The 19,254-nt window shown below is 39.6% G+C and overlaps 1 protein-coding gene across 1 annotated transcript in view; it reads left to right on the forward strand.

Annotated features, from left to right (window-relative positions):
• LOC126473810 (sugar transporter SWEET1-like) overlaps window positions 1–9,031 on the forward strand; it is a 54,993-nt gene extending 45,962 nt beyond the window's left edge. Inside the window, exon 6 of the mRNA XM_050101114.1 lies at window positions 6,703–9,031. Coding sequence (XP_049957071.1) covers window positions 6,703–6,804 — 102 coding nt within the window. The 3' untranslated portion in view covers window positions 6,805–9,031. The remainder of the gene's footprint in view (window positions 1–6,702) is intronic.
• The last annotated feature ends 10,223 nt before the right edge of the window (window positions 9,032–19,254 follow it).

The following is a 19,254-nucleotide window of genomic DNA, read 5'->3' on the forward strand; positions in this document are numbered from 1 at the left end:
CCACAGATTTCATTATATTGTTACATTCCAGCCTGGACATTCCATCATTTGCTTAAGCTAATTAGATGTATAGTCCTTATAGTCTTCATGACTTTCTGACCCCATTTTTGTCACACTGACTGTGGTGATGCTTCTTGGTGTACCCTTCAGTGACTGGCTACAGGTTTTAGTTCTTTGTTTTATCTCGCTTTTAACCATCTAACTTAAGCTACTGTCATGTAAAGTTTCGGCCATGATGATAAGGTCACCACAGACCCAGGAGTTGACAATTCTCCTTTCCTCATTTCACATAATTTTACATGAATTTCCTATAAGACTAGGGAGTGATAACCAGGCTGATTAGTCCCTTTAAACCCAAAATCAAATGGCTCTGAGCACTATGCGACTTAACTTCTGAGGTCATCAGTCGCCTAGAACTTAGAACTAATTAAACCTAACTAACCTAAGGACATCACACACATCCATGCCCGAGGCAGGATTCGAACCTGCGACCGTAGCGGTCACGCGGTTCCAGACTGAAGCGCCTTTAACCGCACGGCCACACCGGCCGGCAAACCCAAAATCATCATCATTTGTAGGCTTCTGGCTGTTGGTGCTTGATGGTTTGTCCATTTGACATTTCAATGCCTTCCTTTTTTGAGACTTTGCCCTTCTTTAAGGCCAGTGTGGTGCACTTGTTTAAGCTGAATTCGATGCTGATGTCATTACTGAAGATGTGGAGTGTGAAGTCAGAGACTGGATTTCATTTTCAGTTTTTCCACTGAGCTTCAGGTGATCCACGCCCACGGGTGAGATTTTCTGAGAATTTCTTGCTGTTCGACAGCCCAGTTTGGTTTCTGTAAGGTGGGTGTCAGTGGAATCAAGGTAGTGATGAACAACAATGGGGACAATGAGTCTCAGGGGAATATGCCTCTCTCGATGTTGACTAGTCCATAACTTTATTTTTCAACAAGTAGTTCTGTTTTCCAGTGTTCCATTTTCTGTGATGTTCCTGATGATGCTGACTCTGGTGGTTTCCAGGCAATTTATGATCCAACAGTGTGGCAGTGAGCCAAAGACTTTTTTTAGTCAATCTAGGTTATATTCAGATTTATTTTCTAGTGTTTGCAGTTTTATAGAATCATATTGTCAGTCAGAAATTGGTGTTTTGTACCGCTGCCTACTCGCTTGTTATCTTTTTGCTCTGCTTATAAGATGTCGTATTCTTCCAGAAAGTCCTCAATTTTGTCAGCTATAATGCCTGTCAGCAACTTGAACATGGTGGACAAATGTGTTACTGGCCTGTAATATTGAGGTGTTGCTGCTTTAGCTGGGTTCTTCTGTATAAAATGAGTTTTTCTAATTATTAGTTATTCACTGATGTTTCCCATCTGCAATACTGTGTTAGTGTTCAACTATTCTCACTTGGAGTCTAGTTAGGTATTAGAGTCAAAGCTGTTTAGCTGATCGGTGCCAGGGATGTCCAATTTATTACTGTCTTTGCTCTTCTCAATAGTTTCAGATGTTGCATTCAGTTTCAAAGTCCTTATTCACCCACAAATAGTGTAGTACTTCTTTTTAGTTTCTGAGAAAGCTTTCCAGAACTGGGTTGTTGCCTCTTTTCTCGTTTTTCAACTTTAAGTTGGCTTGCTGATTTAGGCTGTGGTAGAACTGCCTCTTATTAGATTGAAAAGTTTGGTTTTTCCATGTACTGGATGATCGCAGTCTTGTATCTTTTGATTTTCCAGCTGTCACAGTTATTTGTAGCTTGAAAATTTCTCATATTTAACCAATACATTATGAGATACTCTTTGGTCTTCCGGTTATTCAGGTTATGCTCTCTCCTGTTGTTGAAGTTGGTTGCATTATTATTATTATTATTATTATTATTATTTCTTTCTTTTCTCAGATGTTATGTCTGGTCAAAAATGGAAAGTGATGCGGACCTTGATCAAGCATGACTTCGTTTTAACTTTTAGGAACTTTCGGGTAATTGAACATGTATCAATAATTACGGATTTCTGTAGTTGTATATATAAGTTTGGATGCAGCTGTATTGCATTGATGTACTGGTGGATATTGTGTGCTTTGACTCCTGTAGTTGATAGTATAATTGGTATAATGTCAACTTTATCCTGATGCCACATGTCCTTGACTTCCTCAGCCAGTTGGATGTATTTTTCAATTTTTTCTCCTGTTTTCTTTTGTATATTTGTTGTATCGGGTATGGATATTTTGATTAGTTGTGTTAATTTCTTCTTTTTATTGGTGAGTATGATGTCAGGTTTGTTATGTGGTGGTGTTTTATCTGTTATAATGGTTCTGTTCCAGTGTAATTTGTATTCATCATTCTCCAGTACATTTTGTGGTGCATACTTGTATGTGGGAACATGTTGTTTTATTAGTTTATGTTGTATGGCAAGTTGTTGATGTATTATTTTTTGCTACATTGTCATGTCTTCTGGTGTATTCTGTATTTGCTAGTATTGTACACCCGCCTGTGATGTGATCTACTGTTTCTATTTGTTGTTTGCAAAGTCTGCATTTGTCTGTTGTGGTATTGGGATCTTTAATAATATGCTTGCTGTAATACCTGGTGTTTATTGTTTGATCCTGTATTGCAATCATGAATCCTTCTGTCTCACTGCATATATTGCCTTTTCTTAGCCATGTGTTGGATGCGTCTTCATCGATGTGTGGCTGTGTTAGATGATACGGGTGCTTGCCATGTAGTGTTTTTTTTTTTCCAATTTACTTTCTTTGTATCTGTTGATGTTATGTGATCTAAAGGGTTGTAGAAGTGGTTATGAAGTTGCAGTGGTGTAGCCAATGTATTTATATGAGTGATTGCTTTGTGTATTTTGCTTCTTTCTGCTCGTTCTAGAAAGAATTTTCTTAAATTGTCTACCTGTTCATAATGTAGGTTTTTTTATGTCGATAAATTCCCTTTATTATTATTATTATTATTATTATTATTATTATTATTAGTCGTAAAGCTCCCAACATGGAAGACGCTAAGTAAAGATGGTTCACTTCTGGGGCTTCTTATTCTTCTTGTTTGCCCACCAGGTCTTCATTCTTTGCAAGAATTCAGCTTTTCTTTCTTCGCTCCATTTTGTTCCAGTTCTCGGCGCTTTTGTCTCTGGTTTGACCTCCCATTTGTCAACTTTAAGTTTGAAATTGTTTCTTTTGTTCATGTCTTCAGTAGTAATGTTGGCTAATTCCAGATCTTTCTTTACATTTTTGATCCATTCTCCTCCATTAACAAGGGATGCTACGTATCTTACTATTTTTTTTGTAAGTCTGTGATCGGGAAGTCTCATTATGTGGCCATAGAATTTTAGACGCCTCTTCCTCATGTCTATCTCTATGTTAGAATATTATTCAATTTTAGAATTTTTCTGTAATCTATACCCCTCTTTGGTCCATCTTGGTCCCAGAATTTTCCTAATGATTTTCCTTTCCTCTTTCTTCAGGTTTTCCATATCTGTTTTCCTTTTAAGTGTCAAGGTTTCACTGGCATATAGCATTATTGGTTTAATTACCGACTTATAATGTTTAATTTTTGTATTTATAGATAGACATTTTATATTGTAAATGTTTTGGACCAGCCCTAGACCCCTACGAGCTTTTAATATTCTTTCTTGTTGTGAGTATTTTTCAGAAATTATCTCTCCTAAATATTTAAAGTATGGTACCCTCTTAATTTCTCCATATTTGGTTTGTAACTTAGAAATTTCTATATTTGTTATTGTAAACACCGTTTTCTCAAAAGATATTTGTAGGCCAACTTTTCCTGCACACTCTTTTAAGGTTTCTATCTGTTTGACTGCCATTTCACTAGAATCTGCCATTATTGCAAGATCGTCTGCGTAGGCTAAGTAGGGGATTTGTAGGTCATCTTTTTTGGTTCCCAGTGATATTGGTTTCCAGTACTTTTCTTTTTTGAGTTCTTTTTCCCATTCTGCCATGACTCTATCCAGAACTAAGTTAAATAACAGAGGTGATAATCCATCACCTTGTCTAACCCCAGTTTTGATCTCAAATGATTTTGAAAGTTTTCCCATGAATTTCACTTTGCATTTTGTATTTGTTAATGTCTGCTCTATGATGTTCCGTGTCTTCTTATCCAGTCCTTGTTCTTCAAGAATTTTAAATAGTGTGGGTCTGTGAATTGAATCATATGCCTTTTTAAAGTCGACAAAGACATATACTGTAGGCTTCCTTCGCATTTGTCTCATCCTTGTAATCAATTTCAAGTTTAAAATTTGTTCTGGACATGATCTGCTTGGTCTGAAACCAGCTTGGAAATCTGAGATTTTGGGTTCTAGCAGTTTTTGTGTTCTTTCAAGAAGACAAGCTGATAATATCTTGTATGTGACGGCAAGTAAGGAGATTCCTCTATAGTTGTTCACATCCGATTTATCCCCTTTTTTATGTAACGGATGTATTAGGGCACATTTCCAATCTTCTGGTATTTCTTCAGTAACCCATATGTTTTGAATAATTTTAACTAGCTCATTTCTTGAGTTAGACCCTAGACGTTTGAGAAATTCGGCTACAATTCCATCTTCTCCTGATGCTTTGTTATTTTTGAGTTTGTTTATGTGTTTGATAATTTCTTCTTCAGTTGGCGGTACAGAGTCTTGCTGTTGCGGGGCTTTAGTGCTGGATATTGGAAGAGCTTCTGTTGGTTCTGGACAGTTTAGTAGCGTTTCAAAATATTTGGCTAATTCTTCACAGTTTTCTTCGTCGCTTAGTGCCAGATTCCCATCTGATTTCCGAAAACAGACATTTTGAGGGATATACCCTTTAATTTGGTTTGCAAAAGTTTTGTAGAATCCATGCGTATTATAATTTTTAAAATCTGCTTCTATTGATTCCAGTTGCTGAGTTACATACTTTCTCTTCTCTTGTCTAATAAGTTTATTTGAAAGTTTCCGTGTTTCTAAAAAGTTTTGAAGAGTTTTCTCATTTTTATTTGAACTGTACTTCGCAAAGGCTTCTGTACGAACTTGAATTGCCTTTTCGCATTCCATATTCCACCATGGATGTTTGTGCTTCTTCTTCAGTGGTATTTGCTCCTTCGCTATTTTTGTGATTTTCTCCTTGAATGTTTCCCAGTTGTTTGCGGGAGAATTTTCCCATTTTTTAATTGTTTCTGATTCTGTTAGTTTTTGTAGGTCAAATTTTGGGATTGCTGGTGGAATTCTTGGTGTTTTCCTTCTTGGGGTGAATTGGACCCGAACTCTTGTGAGATAATGATCTGAGTCAATATTTGCAACTCTCCTAACCTGGATATCTCTGATCTCTTTTTGGAAGTTATATGAGATGGCCACATGGTCAATTTGAAATTCTCCCAATTGGCTTATAGGGGATCTCCAGGTCTTCTGTTTTCTTGGTTTCTTATTGAACGACGTTGAGCTGATTTTCATGTTGAATTGTTGACAAAGTTGGATTAGTCGCATGCCATTTTTGTTGGTCAATTTGTGTGCTGGGTATAGCCCAAACGTCTTCCTGTATTTCTTTTCTCTGCCAATCTGTGCATTGAAATCTCCAAGAAGTATTTTGACATCATTCCTCGGTATCTTTGACATTTCAAGTTCTAATCGTTCCCAAAATTTATCCACATTGTCTAGGTCCTTTCTATTGTCAACGTTGCAGGGTGCGTGAACATTAATTAGGGTGTAATATTTATTCTTGTGTTTCAACCTAAGAAACATTAGTCTATTGCTAATAGTTTTTACAGATTTTACAAATTTAACTGAGGATTTTTCGACCATAAAGGCCATACCAAGCATGTTTGCCCCTTTACCAATTTTTCTGTCCGTTCCACTTTTGAAAATTCTGAAGCCATTGTAGTCAGTGATTTGATTATCAGGAAATCTGGTCTCTTGTACTGCTAGGATTTGGATTTTCAGCTTCTTTAATTCTTCTGTTAATGTGTATAATTTTCCGGTTTGTATTAGTGTCCGTATGTTTACTGTTCCAATGTAATCATTTTTGGGAAGTTTTCCAGAGTGCTCCGATCCACTCACAAGTCGTGTAGGTCCGGTCTCCCCAGAATCGGATAGACCGGTTGCCACCTTTCTGCTAGGTGGGTGGATTTCACCACCTGGGGTACTTTTGTTATTACATACACGAACCATGATTTTACTTGTAATTGTATTTTGGTCTGACATGTGCCAGTTGGTAGGATCAAGGTTGTGGAGCCTTGAAACACAAATCAGCCGCCACTAACATGTGGAACAGACGCTGTCGGGAAACCGCCACTGACATGTGGAACCGTCGTGCCCTAGTTTGCTAGTTTTGGTCCACCCCGGGTATTTTATTTCCCCGGTACCCACCATATCTGGTTAGCATTCCCCTATCCGCCACCTGGGGAGGCGCCTGGTAGGAGACTAGCAACTCCCCCAGGCATCCCCTTTATTATTATTATTCATTTTCTTAAAATATATTATCATACATTTCACCACAGCTGCCCAGGTGTATTTTACTTTCCTGCTTGTAATGTAATGTTTAGTTTCCATTTGCAAATTATTTCTTAACAAGTAATTCTTATCTGAATCACCACCCTCCTGCTCCATGGCTAAAAGAGACTGCTTTGTGTGTTCATTCCCCCCACCCTCCCGCCAGTAAGTTGGTACTCCTTGTGTAACAGAGATATTTTATAATTTGTTGTTTAGTTGAAGTGCCATTTGTTAATTTTTATGTTCCGTTTAGTTGCAGAATGCAGTTGCTCTCGTATTGAGTGCCATTCAGCTGTCACTCTTTGTGATTTATCCAAGTAAACCAAAAGAAAAAGAAGAAAAGAAGAAAGATTAATGCAGATGTGTTTCTAGAGTTAGCAAATTTTTATTACATATGTATACATTATGTACATATAGTTTTAATATATGGAACTGTTGGCAAGTAGATTCCAAACTGTAAAGTATGTTCATTACTTGTTTGGTAAGTTTTAGATTATTTATTGCAATAAAACTGTTAACGTATTTCCGAATCTTGGTCAGAAACAGAAACACAGATGTTGGGCATATCTCTCTCTCCTAGAACTTTTCAGTGTACAATTCACACTGTATCAATGTATAATTGTGTGTTATTTATTGTCACCCATTTAAATAATCACTTACATTAAGAAGAGTTTGTGGCAGTTTTACAAATGTGAATATCGAATTCCTGCTCAAAAGAAAAGGAGTACGAAATAATAGAAAAGGAAAAATTCTGTGGAGAAATTTCACATGGGCACAGCTTACCTTCAGGAAGTGCAACTCCCAATACAGCCAACAGACACACAGAAATAGAAAATGACAGTCATCCCATTTCACAAATTCGTTCTTCAGGGCAGAAAAGAGAGAATAAATGGAGGATATGGGAATGTGTGAAAGTAGGTTGTGTGTTACACATAATGGGAAGCACCAATATATATTGTGTGTGTTCTGTTGGCTGTGCTGAGAGTTAACAACTTGATTGGATAGCCTATCTGCGAACTGAATTATTATAAAAGACCTGCAGTACACAAGACAGTTTGTGTTTACTCATAATAATGCAGTGAATCAATGATTTCCAGATGAGTATTAATTACCTAGACCAGTATTCTTTCTTTCTTAAAAAAGTGTGTGTGTGTGTGTGTGTGTGTGTGTGTGTGTGTGTGTGTGTGTGTGTGTGTGTGTGTGTGTGTCCTGGCAGTTACTCCTGCATGCTGTTTTCCTTTCTTCAAATAGATCTTCTCACATTCAATTTGTGGATACTTCATTATTTATACAAATCACATGGAAAAATCAGAATGTATTTGGACTCAAATAATAAATTTGTGGGGACAGGACTGTGACAACTAATTAGTGTTTGCTGTCGGAAGAATAATTTTGATATGAAAAATATATTATTTTAAAATGTGAAGTATTGTTCCATGGTGTCACAGTTCAGTTAAAATAATTTTGTGAAAAGCCAGAGAGTGTGGAATAGTACATCCATTTTCCATTGTCTTTCTCATGTGGTCATGATGTTGGCATACATGCAACTATCAATGTGCAAGTACATTAATGTGTATCATGTCACCTAATAATAGTTCTTTTCTCCACTCCCACCACTTACTTGGAATTTGAGTCACTTTACCATCTTTGAGGTATAAAATGTGAAAATTACTGCTATAAATTGTAGTATTCAGGTGTTTATCATGTCCATGTTATCAAATCAGTATGTAACATCATTTTTAAAGTGCATGAAAATAGAGATACATTCTATTTTTATGACAGTGTGGAAGATGGAGCTTCCAGGCTTGAAATTCACCCAAACAGCTCTGATATTGATGAATTAAAAGTATCACCTTTGTGTTGTGGATGGAAGGCTGTGTTCCTCTGAGTTATTTTAGAAATAATAAACAAAGCAAATAAAATTATATTTGTCATAATTAACAGTAACATCTTATTAGAAACCGTGACGTGCCATATAGAAGATATCTGAGAATAGGAGATAGAAAGGTCATCTTATTTCAATGACAGTAGAGAAAATATATCTCGTACCATATTTAGAACAAGGCATCCAGTAGTGTCAATGTATCTTGATTTAATCATTAGCACAAAGTATGACTTTATGCTGGCAATTACTACTACTACTACTACTACTACTTTAGGTGATATCTGTGGTGTTTATCTGATTCCACATTATTTCAGTTCAGATTTTTCTTCCAGTGCAGTTTAATCCAATATCTGAAAAGTGTGTGCCTTTTGCACATTTAGTGCTAGTAAGAAATTTTTTTTATGTGAGTTATTTATATCTCTCAAATTTTGTAAATTATAACAACTATCACTTTTAACCAGTGCTGTGGGTCATATTGAATATTTATAAAAATAAGACACCATTTCACATGAAGTTGAGAAAAACAGTTTTGTACAGCATAGAACAAAACACGCAACTTTATCTTTTTAGAAAATATGTGAACATTTTGCAGGTTCATATTATTCATAATAAATTCATACATGAACTGTTAAGACATTCCACAGAAATTTTATATGATTGTTATGCTAGGAAATTTTACTATATTTTGTAATATCTTTTGTACAAGGTAAAATATTTGCAATAAACATGTAATTTTGCAAAAAAATTACTGTTTTTTTACGGTACTTCAGTTTGGTCCACTGTCTGGAAGCAGTGGTGGATCATTTTTCCTCTTATTTTTGTTTCTGTTTATACTAAGGATTTGAACTGCAGCAAATCATTTTACCTGTTGATATTTAATTCCTATTCAAAATACTGAAGTGAGGTGTAATATTTTAGCACTTCAAAAGTCAAAATAATCTTTTTTACCATAGGTTGTGATAAAAACAGACCGAATTGTGCCTGAAAATCACTTATTTTACATTTTCCCATGGCCCTATGCATTGTCTGTTGACTTTATTTTAATTTTTTGTGTGTGTGTGTGTGTGTGTGTGTGTGTGTGTGTGTGTGTGTGTCTTTTTTCCCTTCCAGTGGCGTTTATGAATTGTTCTTGTAATAAACCCTCTTGCAACATTTTTTCAGAACATGTACAGGAACGATGTACTTTCTTATATTCTGAGATTTACACATTCTGCTTGGTTTTGAACTGGTGATATGTAATTGTCCTCTGAAGCAAATCCACTTCATCTCCCCCAATTCAGCAAGGGTTCTGTAGATTGTCTGCTTAATGGACCAAGTAGAGAAGCTTGTTCAGAACACACTGTCCTTCCTCCAGAAGCAGGATAAAGAAGAATTATTCTGATGGCTATCAGGATCTATTAGAACCCATGTTAAGAAGTTGGTGTATATGGCAGTCAAGCATCCTTGTGAGGTAACCACTGACGATATGCACCCACCAAGGATAAATGGCAAAGTGTGTGATTAAAATTGCAGCAGACTAAGCCCTTCTTTGGTTAAATTTACTCCCCTATTTCTTTTGATCTGGCCTTTACGTGTTCTGATGTGTATCTGATTCATGAGGGTGGAAAAAATGCTGTTTACTAATACATGTTAAGCTGATGCCATATCAACTTTATAAAACATAGCAATTTTCATAGAAAGTTCTTTTCTAATGTTTACCCTTAATTATCAGGGTGAGTCACAAACTATTGCTACCAAGAGTAACTCCAAAAGTATGATAGGAGCTGAAAAGTTTGTGGGACAAAAATTACATGGGACAATGGGGGCCGTAATATGACGTTGGTTTTTTGTTGTTAGGTGGGGTCACTTCAGAGATATGAACGTCATTTTATTTTTTAATGGATGCTATAGTTTGGTACCTACTTTTTGATAGTGGCTATTGAGACGAATCCATTGATGTGCAACAGTAAGGTCTTCGAAGGTCAAAAAGGTGGCATGAATGTCCATTTACAGAAGGTGTTTGAAGTGATGACCATTTGTATCAATGCAGTGCTGCAATTTTCTTATCGAGGATTGAGTGGTATTCCTTATCACATCAGCACTTATTGAAGCACATGCCCTGACATTTCCCTCTTGCATATCTTCAGGTGTAGTTAGAACATCTTTATAAACAATGTCTTTTACAAATCTCCGCAAGAAAAAAATCCAGAGGTGTCAAGTCCGGCAAACGAGCTGGCCACGGCACATCTCCTCCGTGACCAATCCAACAATTTGGGTATTGTCTCTGCAACTCATTTCTAACCATCAGCAAAAATGTGCCGGACACCCATCGTGTTGATACCACATTCTGTTCCTTGTTCCTAAAGGTTTTTCTTCCAATAATAGACCTAATTTTCTTGCAGGAATGTGGTGTACTTCCTACCATTAAGATTTCCTTAGATGAAATAGGGGCCTATAATTCTGTCCTCCAGAATCCAATGTCTTACATTCACTGACCAGTTTTTGGCGTGCAACTTGCCGCAGCCAACATGGATTTTCAATTGCCCAATAATGCATGTTAGGCAAATTAACATTTCCATGGTACGTGAATGTAGCCTCGTCAGTAAATAAAATCAAATTAATAAATGTGTCATCCCTCTGAATCTGAAGTTGAGCCCATTGGCAGAAATCAATTACACACATAAAATCCATACCAGTTAATTTTTGATGGAGACTGATATGGTAAGGATGACGTTTATGGCGATGCAGAACACGGACAACACTACTCTGGCTCATGCCAGATTCCCTTGTAATTTGATGTGAAGTGACACAAGGATCTCGAACCACAGTGGCAAGAGTACCAATTTCCATTTCTTCGTTAGTAACTTTCCTTTGCCAGATATGATTCTGATGCGTTAAAGATCCAGTTGTTCTCAATTTATCGTCCACATTTTTAAATGTAAGATGTGTTGGGTGAATACATTGAGGAACTCTTTTAGCGTGTAAGTTCTAGCTCTAACTGAATTTCATTGGCATTCCCCATAAATGAGAAGCATATCGACTTGTTCTTCAAAGGAATACGTCATTCATATTAGCTTGATTCGACGATACTAATATTACCATTCCTATTAGTGTTGTATTGTGAAACGATCGAATAGTGTTTACATGTCAATGGCATGTTAGATGGATGTGCTGTATTCGGCAAATATTTACTATTTGCACGATATGAGAGAGAATTGTCAGATCATGTGCTTCTATAAGTGCCAAAGTGATAAGGAATACCACTCAATCCATGATAAGAAGCTTGCTGCACTGCACTGATACCACTGGTCATCACTTCAAACACCTTCTGTAAAGGGATGTTCATGCCACCATTTTGACCTTCACTGACCTTCAAAGACCTCACTGTTACATATCTTTGGAATTGTCTCGATAGCCGCTATCAGAAAATAAGTACCAACTATAGCTTCCCATATAAAAAACAAAGTTGACCTTGATATATCTATGATGCGACCCCACCTAGCAACAAAAAACCGTCATATTACGGCCCACGTTGTCCCATGCAACATTTGTCCCACAGACTTTTCACTTACTATCATACTTTCGGAGTTATTGTTAGTAGCAATAGTTAGTGACTCATCCCGTATATGTTTCTACATTATGGCCAGAAACAAACTGAACAGCTTGTAAGGGTGCTGCAGATAGGTTTTTGGGAAATAATTGTCAAGAAAGAAATTCAGTAAATTATTTAGCATTGAAGTCATCCAGTCAGACCGTTGCATGTGCAGATCCAAGTGGCCCATCAGAGACAGTGTCGCCAAACATGGTTCTTCATTTGGTTTCCTAAAACCAAACATGAGTAGTAGAAAAACTGGAAATGGGATGGTTGTAAGTGTCGAACTTGAGTGACAGGCTGAGCAGTCTCGTGTGCTACTATCAATGCTATAAGAACAACTGATAATAATTACATCTGGCAGCCCACTTGAATTTGCACGCGCAGTGGCCTGATTGTCTAACTTCAATCATAATTAATTCGGAAACGGTGCAACATATTGACTTTCATAACAATTATTTCTCAGCACAATCTGCTCTGCAACACCCTTACAAGCTTTCCAGCGGTTTTGTATGACCCTGTATATCCTTACAAGGTTCCGTCAATGAGTGCACTATACCAACCTATGGGTGCACTATTGAGCCTGAAGGAAAGCTGTAGTGAAGAGTAGGTGATGTCGTCAGCAGTGCTTACAGTTGTAGAAGGTGTGTGCAGCCTTTTTTTGGTAACTACTTGTCTTCTGTTCACCATTCGTTTCAGCTACCTCCAAATCCAATAAAGTTTGGATAAGCAACTTGTCTTTGTATTTATATTCATTGTCATCTCCATGATTGTTAATGAAATTTAGTACCCTCTTCTGTAAACTCTTCATGGTTTGCAACATGTGAGAGGCAGAATTCTGGCAATTAATGTTGGTAATTAAGGAGGTTTTCAGTGATGATAGCTGATGTTTAGCCCCTGCCAGTTTGTTGCACTGGTTGCGCAGCGTCTTATGTAACAAGGCTCTGTCCTCTTGCAATGCTTGACATTCTCTTCTGGTGCCCATTTAGAATTGATTTGTTGGAGCTGTTGATTATTGACTTAGGATTGTAACTTGAAGTTTTCATAGCACAGATTTGGATGCTTGTCGGTGTCCCCATATAGCCAATGTCGGAGGTCCTCCATTCGTACCTTGAATGCTATTGTGAGATGCTCTGTTGGAAAGTACTCAATATCTCTACAGGGCACCAGTGAAAATGATGCAGGAAGTGCACCTCTAACAAGGGTTCAAAAGTGATTTGTCCTCCCAGGTTTATGTACCTGAGTGTCCCTCTGGAATTGGAGTCTGTTGGTTAGTGTTGATGTTGGTTATGTAGGCCTTGGCGTTGCTCCATACAGCCAGGTTCTCCCCCGTTTTTCCTTATGTGTTAACTGGTCTTGTGTGTTATTTTATTTCCCTTTTTCTTGTGTCTTCCTCCCCTAAGGTTGCTCCTGTTGTGATCATGATATGGTGTGGGGATCAGGGAGGGATGATGACAGTGCTGATGCCCCAGTGTGCATAGTGTCTCTAGGGCACCCCTGCTCTTGCCATTTCCTCCCCTCCCCTTCCCCCTCCCCCCTCCCACCACCACCACCACCACCACCACCACCACCACCACCACCACCACCCCTGCCTCCGCCCCATTCTTTACTCTTCATGCTGCCCCTACATTTCTTTTATGTCTTTGTTTCCCCATTTACTCTTCCCCTTGACTGTACTGTGCTGTTTGTATATTTTCTCCCTTGGTTTTTAGCTTTATATCATGGGACCAATGACCTTGCTGTTTGGTCCTCTCCACCCACCCACCCACCAACCAACCAACCAACCAAGAGTGGTTCATAAACATCTGTTAGCAAAAATGTTCATGTGAATGTTTTGCCGTGACCAAAGTCAATGGTGCAGACAGTATAGCCGTGCGACATAATAATTGAACCATTTTCCGTCAAGAACTGAGGCAAGGGATCTGAAGTATGATGAAGACAGTGTTGTTTCGGATAGTGCTTATCTCAGAACCCACATCGACCAGAAAATGTCAGTTGGTATTGATGTCAAGTATACGAGGGGGACCCAAAAGTACCTGGAATCGTAATGCTGTACATCGTGTGCTTCTAGTAGCAGGTTGCGCGACCAGAGGGTTGTAGTAGGAGTTCTGCTAAGTCATTCTGCCACGCGGCGTCATCCAACAGTGAGAAGTGTGGTTTCTTTGGCAGTTCTTTGAGTGTGCATACAGCGTAGATGTGACATGAGGAAATGGCTAGTTCTTACGAACAATGTGCGGCGCTCGGCAAGAACGCAGCAGAAACTGTTGCGACGATTCAGACAGCGTACAAAGACCATGCTCTTAGTGAAATGCAAGTGTACGAATGGTTTTCTCGGTTTAAAAAGGGAGAAATGGTGGTTGAAGATCAGACCTGTTCCGGTCGACCTTCAACTGCTCGAAGCGAAGACAACACCGACAAAATCTGTGATCTCATCAGTGAAGATCGATACAGGACAATGGACCAACTCGAGAACTTGTCTGGGTTGTCCTGGAGCTCAGTTCAGTGCATCTTGACCATCAATTTGGGGATGCGAAGAGTGGCAGCAAAATTCTTGCCAAAGCTTCTTACCAGAGATCAAGGGATCGTCGCGTTCAAGCCTGTCTTGAAATGAAGGACGCGCGTTCAAAGATGATCCACATTTTTCAACAAAATAATTACAAGTGATGAGTCATGGTGCTATGGGTACGATCCAGAAAGTAAACAACAGTCATCACAATGGAAGTCACCTGGCTCGCCTTGACCAAAAAAAGCTCGACAAGTGAAATCAAATGTGAAAACGATGTTGATCGTACACTCTGAATTTGTCCCAGAAAACCAGACAGTAAACCAACAACTCTATTTGGAGGTTATGAAACGGCTTTGCAGAAGTTTGTTGCAAAAACGTCCGGCTTTGTGGGATTCTGGCGTGTGGTTCCTGCATCATAAAAACGCTCCCGTGCACACGGCTCTCAGCGTTTGCCAGTTTTTGGCCTCGACGAAGATGACTACCTTGACCGACGTGCCGTATTTGCTAGATTTAGTACCCTCAGACTTCTTCCTATTCCCGAGGATGAAAAGAGACTTGAGAGGGAAGTGGTTTGCGGATGTGGAAGATGTAAAATGCAATGTCATGAAAGTGCTAGGAGAGTACTTCGAAGGAGGTTAAGGTTGTATTTGAAAACAATAAAGTATATGCTTTCTAGAAAGAAATTCTGGTTATTTTTGGGTCCCCCCCTCATATAAAGGCATCCATTGTTGTCAGATATGAGAAGCAAAGTAATTTGCTTCACATGTCTGGAGGTATGGCATACTTCAATAATTTTTTAACATCTGATGCCTAATGAAGATCATGGCATTAGGGTGCTCACATGGAAATGTGCACTTTGATGCAGATGTGCTGAAATGCACACGGAATTGAACCATTATACAATCTGATGATTACTGTTGGCACTTGGAGTAGTGTGCGGCACTTGCCAGTTTGTTACTGTCAGCTGACAGTGCAGCTTGGTAGCTGGGAGGTGCTGACCTGTGATGGGAGTATCACGAATCTTCAGATGCGTTCAGTGCTGCTAGTTACTGCCAGCTGTGGTGTAGACCAGGGTGCATGCTGTGGCTCCATAGTCAATGTCATGGATCACTGGATGTACTCAGTGCTGCTTGATCACTGCTTGCCATATCATAGCACAATATAGGTACTGGATAACAAGGCTGTCCATCTCGTAATGCGAAAAAATGGTCAGGTGTTTGTAGTTTGTTTTGCACAAGTCCTCATTAATTATGAAGGGCACTTGAATCGTGAGGTAATTTGCTCATCCATATGTCCTACAACGTATTGTTTACTATTAATTTAGGATCCAGTAAGGTTTGTAGATGGTGCCAAAACTGTGGGGATGTCCATCTGTTCACCTGCTCTGAGAAAATTGTTTGGTAGATTTGTTCCTCAGGTGACTTGCATGTTCATTGTAATAATACCACATTAGCCATCTAGATTTGCAAAAGAGAGATGGTGATAGGATTACATCGTTGATGGAAGCATGCTCACATATGTGACTCAGTAATGTGAAATATTTCATTACATCATCACTAAATAGATTACATCGTTGATAGAAGAATCCCCACGTACACACAGTAATGTGGAATATTTCATTATATCATCACTAAATAGATTACATCATTGATGGAAGGATCCCCACACGACACAGTAATGTGAATGATTTCATTATATCAGCACTGAAATAGATTCCAACAATGGTGAACTAATTCTGTAGTTCTCCAGGTAGGAACTGAAGCAGTTTTACTCATCCTGGACAGTGAACACACTCTTGGAAATCTGACCATATGACTGTGTCGATCAAAGGGTATTGTTGAATGTAACCCCATAGATCAGCTGCAACATAGTAGAAAACACAGGTATATTCTTATTGTTCTATCAGCAGAGTTCAAACGAGGGGTAGGAAAGAATTCGTCACATAGGTACCCAGTACGGAAGAACACATTGAACTGGAAGCAGTATGAACACGAAGCTGTACTAGGGTACAGACCTGATATAAGTTCAGTGATACTCGCCATTATCAGCCTCTGCTGCTTGTCCATCATAAAGAAGTCAATCATCTTTGGAAGGTAACACAGAAGTTTGGTGCTCATGTGGGAAGAGGGTTACAGTCACTTTCATTAGTAGCTCCATATCTGTATGTCTCCATATAATTCTTGCTCTGTGCAATTCTTCAGAAGCATAATCAATATTGGCAAAAGGTCATAATAGTCTTTGATGGTCCACAATATCCAGTGTCTTGGCTGGGAGGTAGTGCCCCATGTTTGTAAGAGTTTGTTCAAAATGCATATTTGTTGAGTCACCAGTGTAAGAGTTTCATAATGGTGAGTATGCAGAATAATATGAGGATGCTGTTGTCATGAATGACATCACTTTGTCATGAATCAATACACAATAAGACACACTTCCAACTCAAGTACACAGTAAGACAATAATGAGGGAGGGAAGAGCAAAGACAATAGACTTAGTGCTTAGAGCTGTTTGCCCTACTGTGGCTGAGAACCGGGTCCTTCTGCTGGCAGGTTCATGTGGTGTCCTCGTATGGCACAGCCCCAATGTCCTGGTAGGATTGCAAGACTAAGAATAATTCTCCTACAAAAATGTCCAGCACTTACTCATCAGCAGTGCACTTGTGCAGTGTGTTACTATGTCACATGTCCTAAAACATCACTGCTACTGTCAGTGTGGAAATCTGTCATGCTGCACTAGTCTGTGCAGTACCACTATTTTTGCTGTTTCAGCAAGCTAACCAGCCTTGCAACATTGCATTGGCCTTGTTAAATTACTACAGCTGCAATATCCCACACTTCCCTGTCACCTCGGCTGCAATACGTTGCTCAGGCTCACAGTAATATCCCCATACATGCTCAGTCTCCTACATTATCCCCCTCTATGAACAAGACCTGGTCCCTTGGATTGACTTCCAAATCAGTTTGATTTATGCTACATTCACAAAAAATACAGAGAAATTTTATAACCAAAACCACTAGCAACTTGCCCGTGTGGGTTAGATACCAAATTCAATTTTCTTGTTATGCTGCTTACTGCTAATTTACTTATGAGCCTATTTATCACACTTGTTTTGTGCTTCCAGCAGTTCAACCTACATGGCTTGTCATGTTGCTTCCTTTCCTCTTAACTGTAGATAATCATAAATTTACATCTTTTCTGTTTTCACACTTCTCTCTCTCGTTCTCACTGTGTAACCTGTGTTAGGGATGCTCACGAGGGTGATTGTTAGACTCTTTCTCCTCACTGTATCGACTGCAATGACGACCATGCTGCCACCTCCTGAGATTGTCCCATGTATCTTGATGAGTGGGCTGTCCAGGAGATCCAGGTGAAGGAAAAAGTGCCTTACCTGGTCACTCGCTGGTTGTTGACTAGTCGGAAACCCTGCGATGTACCATCTGGCACCTACAGAACTGTTCTTGCTAAATCTTGCTCCTTGGACATGGCCCTGCAGACATGCAATCTCAAATTCAGCACTGCAGTTGTGAAATTGCCCATTGTCTTGATAGCATACCCATCTCCAACTCCAGTTGTGCAGCAAGCCACCAAACTTCCACCTCACGGGACAAAGTTGCTTGCTACACAATCAGCAGGCCAGAAAGGACAGAAGGAATACTCCCATGAAGTCTTCCTATGTTCCTCCAGCCAGCGAACATTTGAGTCTTCCTCTGCCAACTGGAAAGGCTCAAAGACATCAAACAAAGCAAAACAGTTTTCTCCTTCACCGACTCGGAGATCCTCTTTGACGGTGTCAACACATGATACCCTCGCCCACTGACCTTCGTGTTGTCAGTGCACACTGCCAACCATTTTTCTGCCCTGGACTCCACAGATTGACAGAGGAAGAACGCTGATGCCCCTGTAGCTCTCATGGAGCAGGACCCTCCAGTGTCTGTGCCCTGTCACAGTGAGTCTTCGAAAGCTGGTGCTCGTCAGCTGCTGAGGTGACACTCATTATGACTCTCCTCCAATGGAATGTCCACATCCTTTGTTCCAGCAGAGATGACTTATGGCTGCTCCTAGTACTGGAGCATCTGCTTGTTCTCAGCTTCCAGGAAACGACCACTTTGAGCTCTTGGATTTCTTCCCAGTCTGCTTTAACCTTTCGCCCAAGGACAGCATTTTATCTCATGGGTGAGTCATGCTGCCCATCTAGGGTGATGTTTATAGTCAACCGTCTTCCCAACTACCCAGCTTCAAGCTGTTGAAGTCCACATTTTCCTTCCTCACTTGACCTTTTCCCTTTGTACCGTTGACATCCCTATGTCATTTGGTGTCACCAGGGCTGACTTCCTCTAGCTTATTGGGCAACTCCCTCACACCTGTCTGCTGCTCAGTGACTTCAATGTTCACCTTCCCCTTTGGGGCTTGCTCAGAAATTGGTAGAGCTGCCCTCTTTGATGACCTTTTCAATTACCTTAACCTCGTCTGCCTTACCATGGGAGCACCCATGTTCCTTTCAGACTCCACTCACACCTATTCCCATTTGGACCTCTCCTTTTGCACTGCCTAGCTCACCTTCTCAAATGGTCCATTCTCTCTGGCATGTACTTGAGTGACCATTTCCCATGTGCTATCTGATTGCTGACTCCTAGCCCACCTATGTGATCACCCAAATGGTAGCATTGTAAGGCTGACTGGAGGCTTTACTCCTCCCTGGCAACCTTGGGGCACTATTTTGTGGAGAGTTCGAGCTCCATCTGCTATCACCCTGGCTTCCTCCATCGGAAATGAGTGGAGGAGGCTCGGGTGATACCCTTCACTTCTCAGAATCGCAAATGCTACACTGCCGCCTTTACTATGAGGA

Source organism: Schistocerca serialis, chromosome 4 (genome assembly GCF_023864345.2).
Source record: "Schistocerca serialis cubense isolate TAMUIC-IGC-003099 chromosome 4, iqSchSeri2.2, whole genome shotgun sequence".
NCBI lineage: Eukaryota > Metazoa > Arthropoda > Insecta > Orthoptera > Acrididae > Schistocerca > Schistocerca serialis.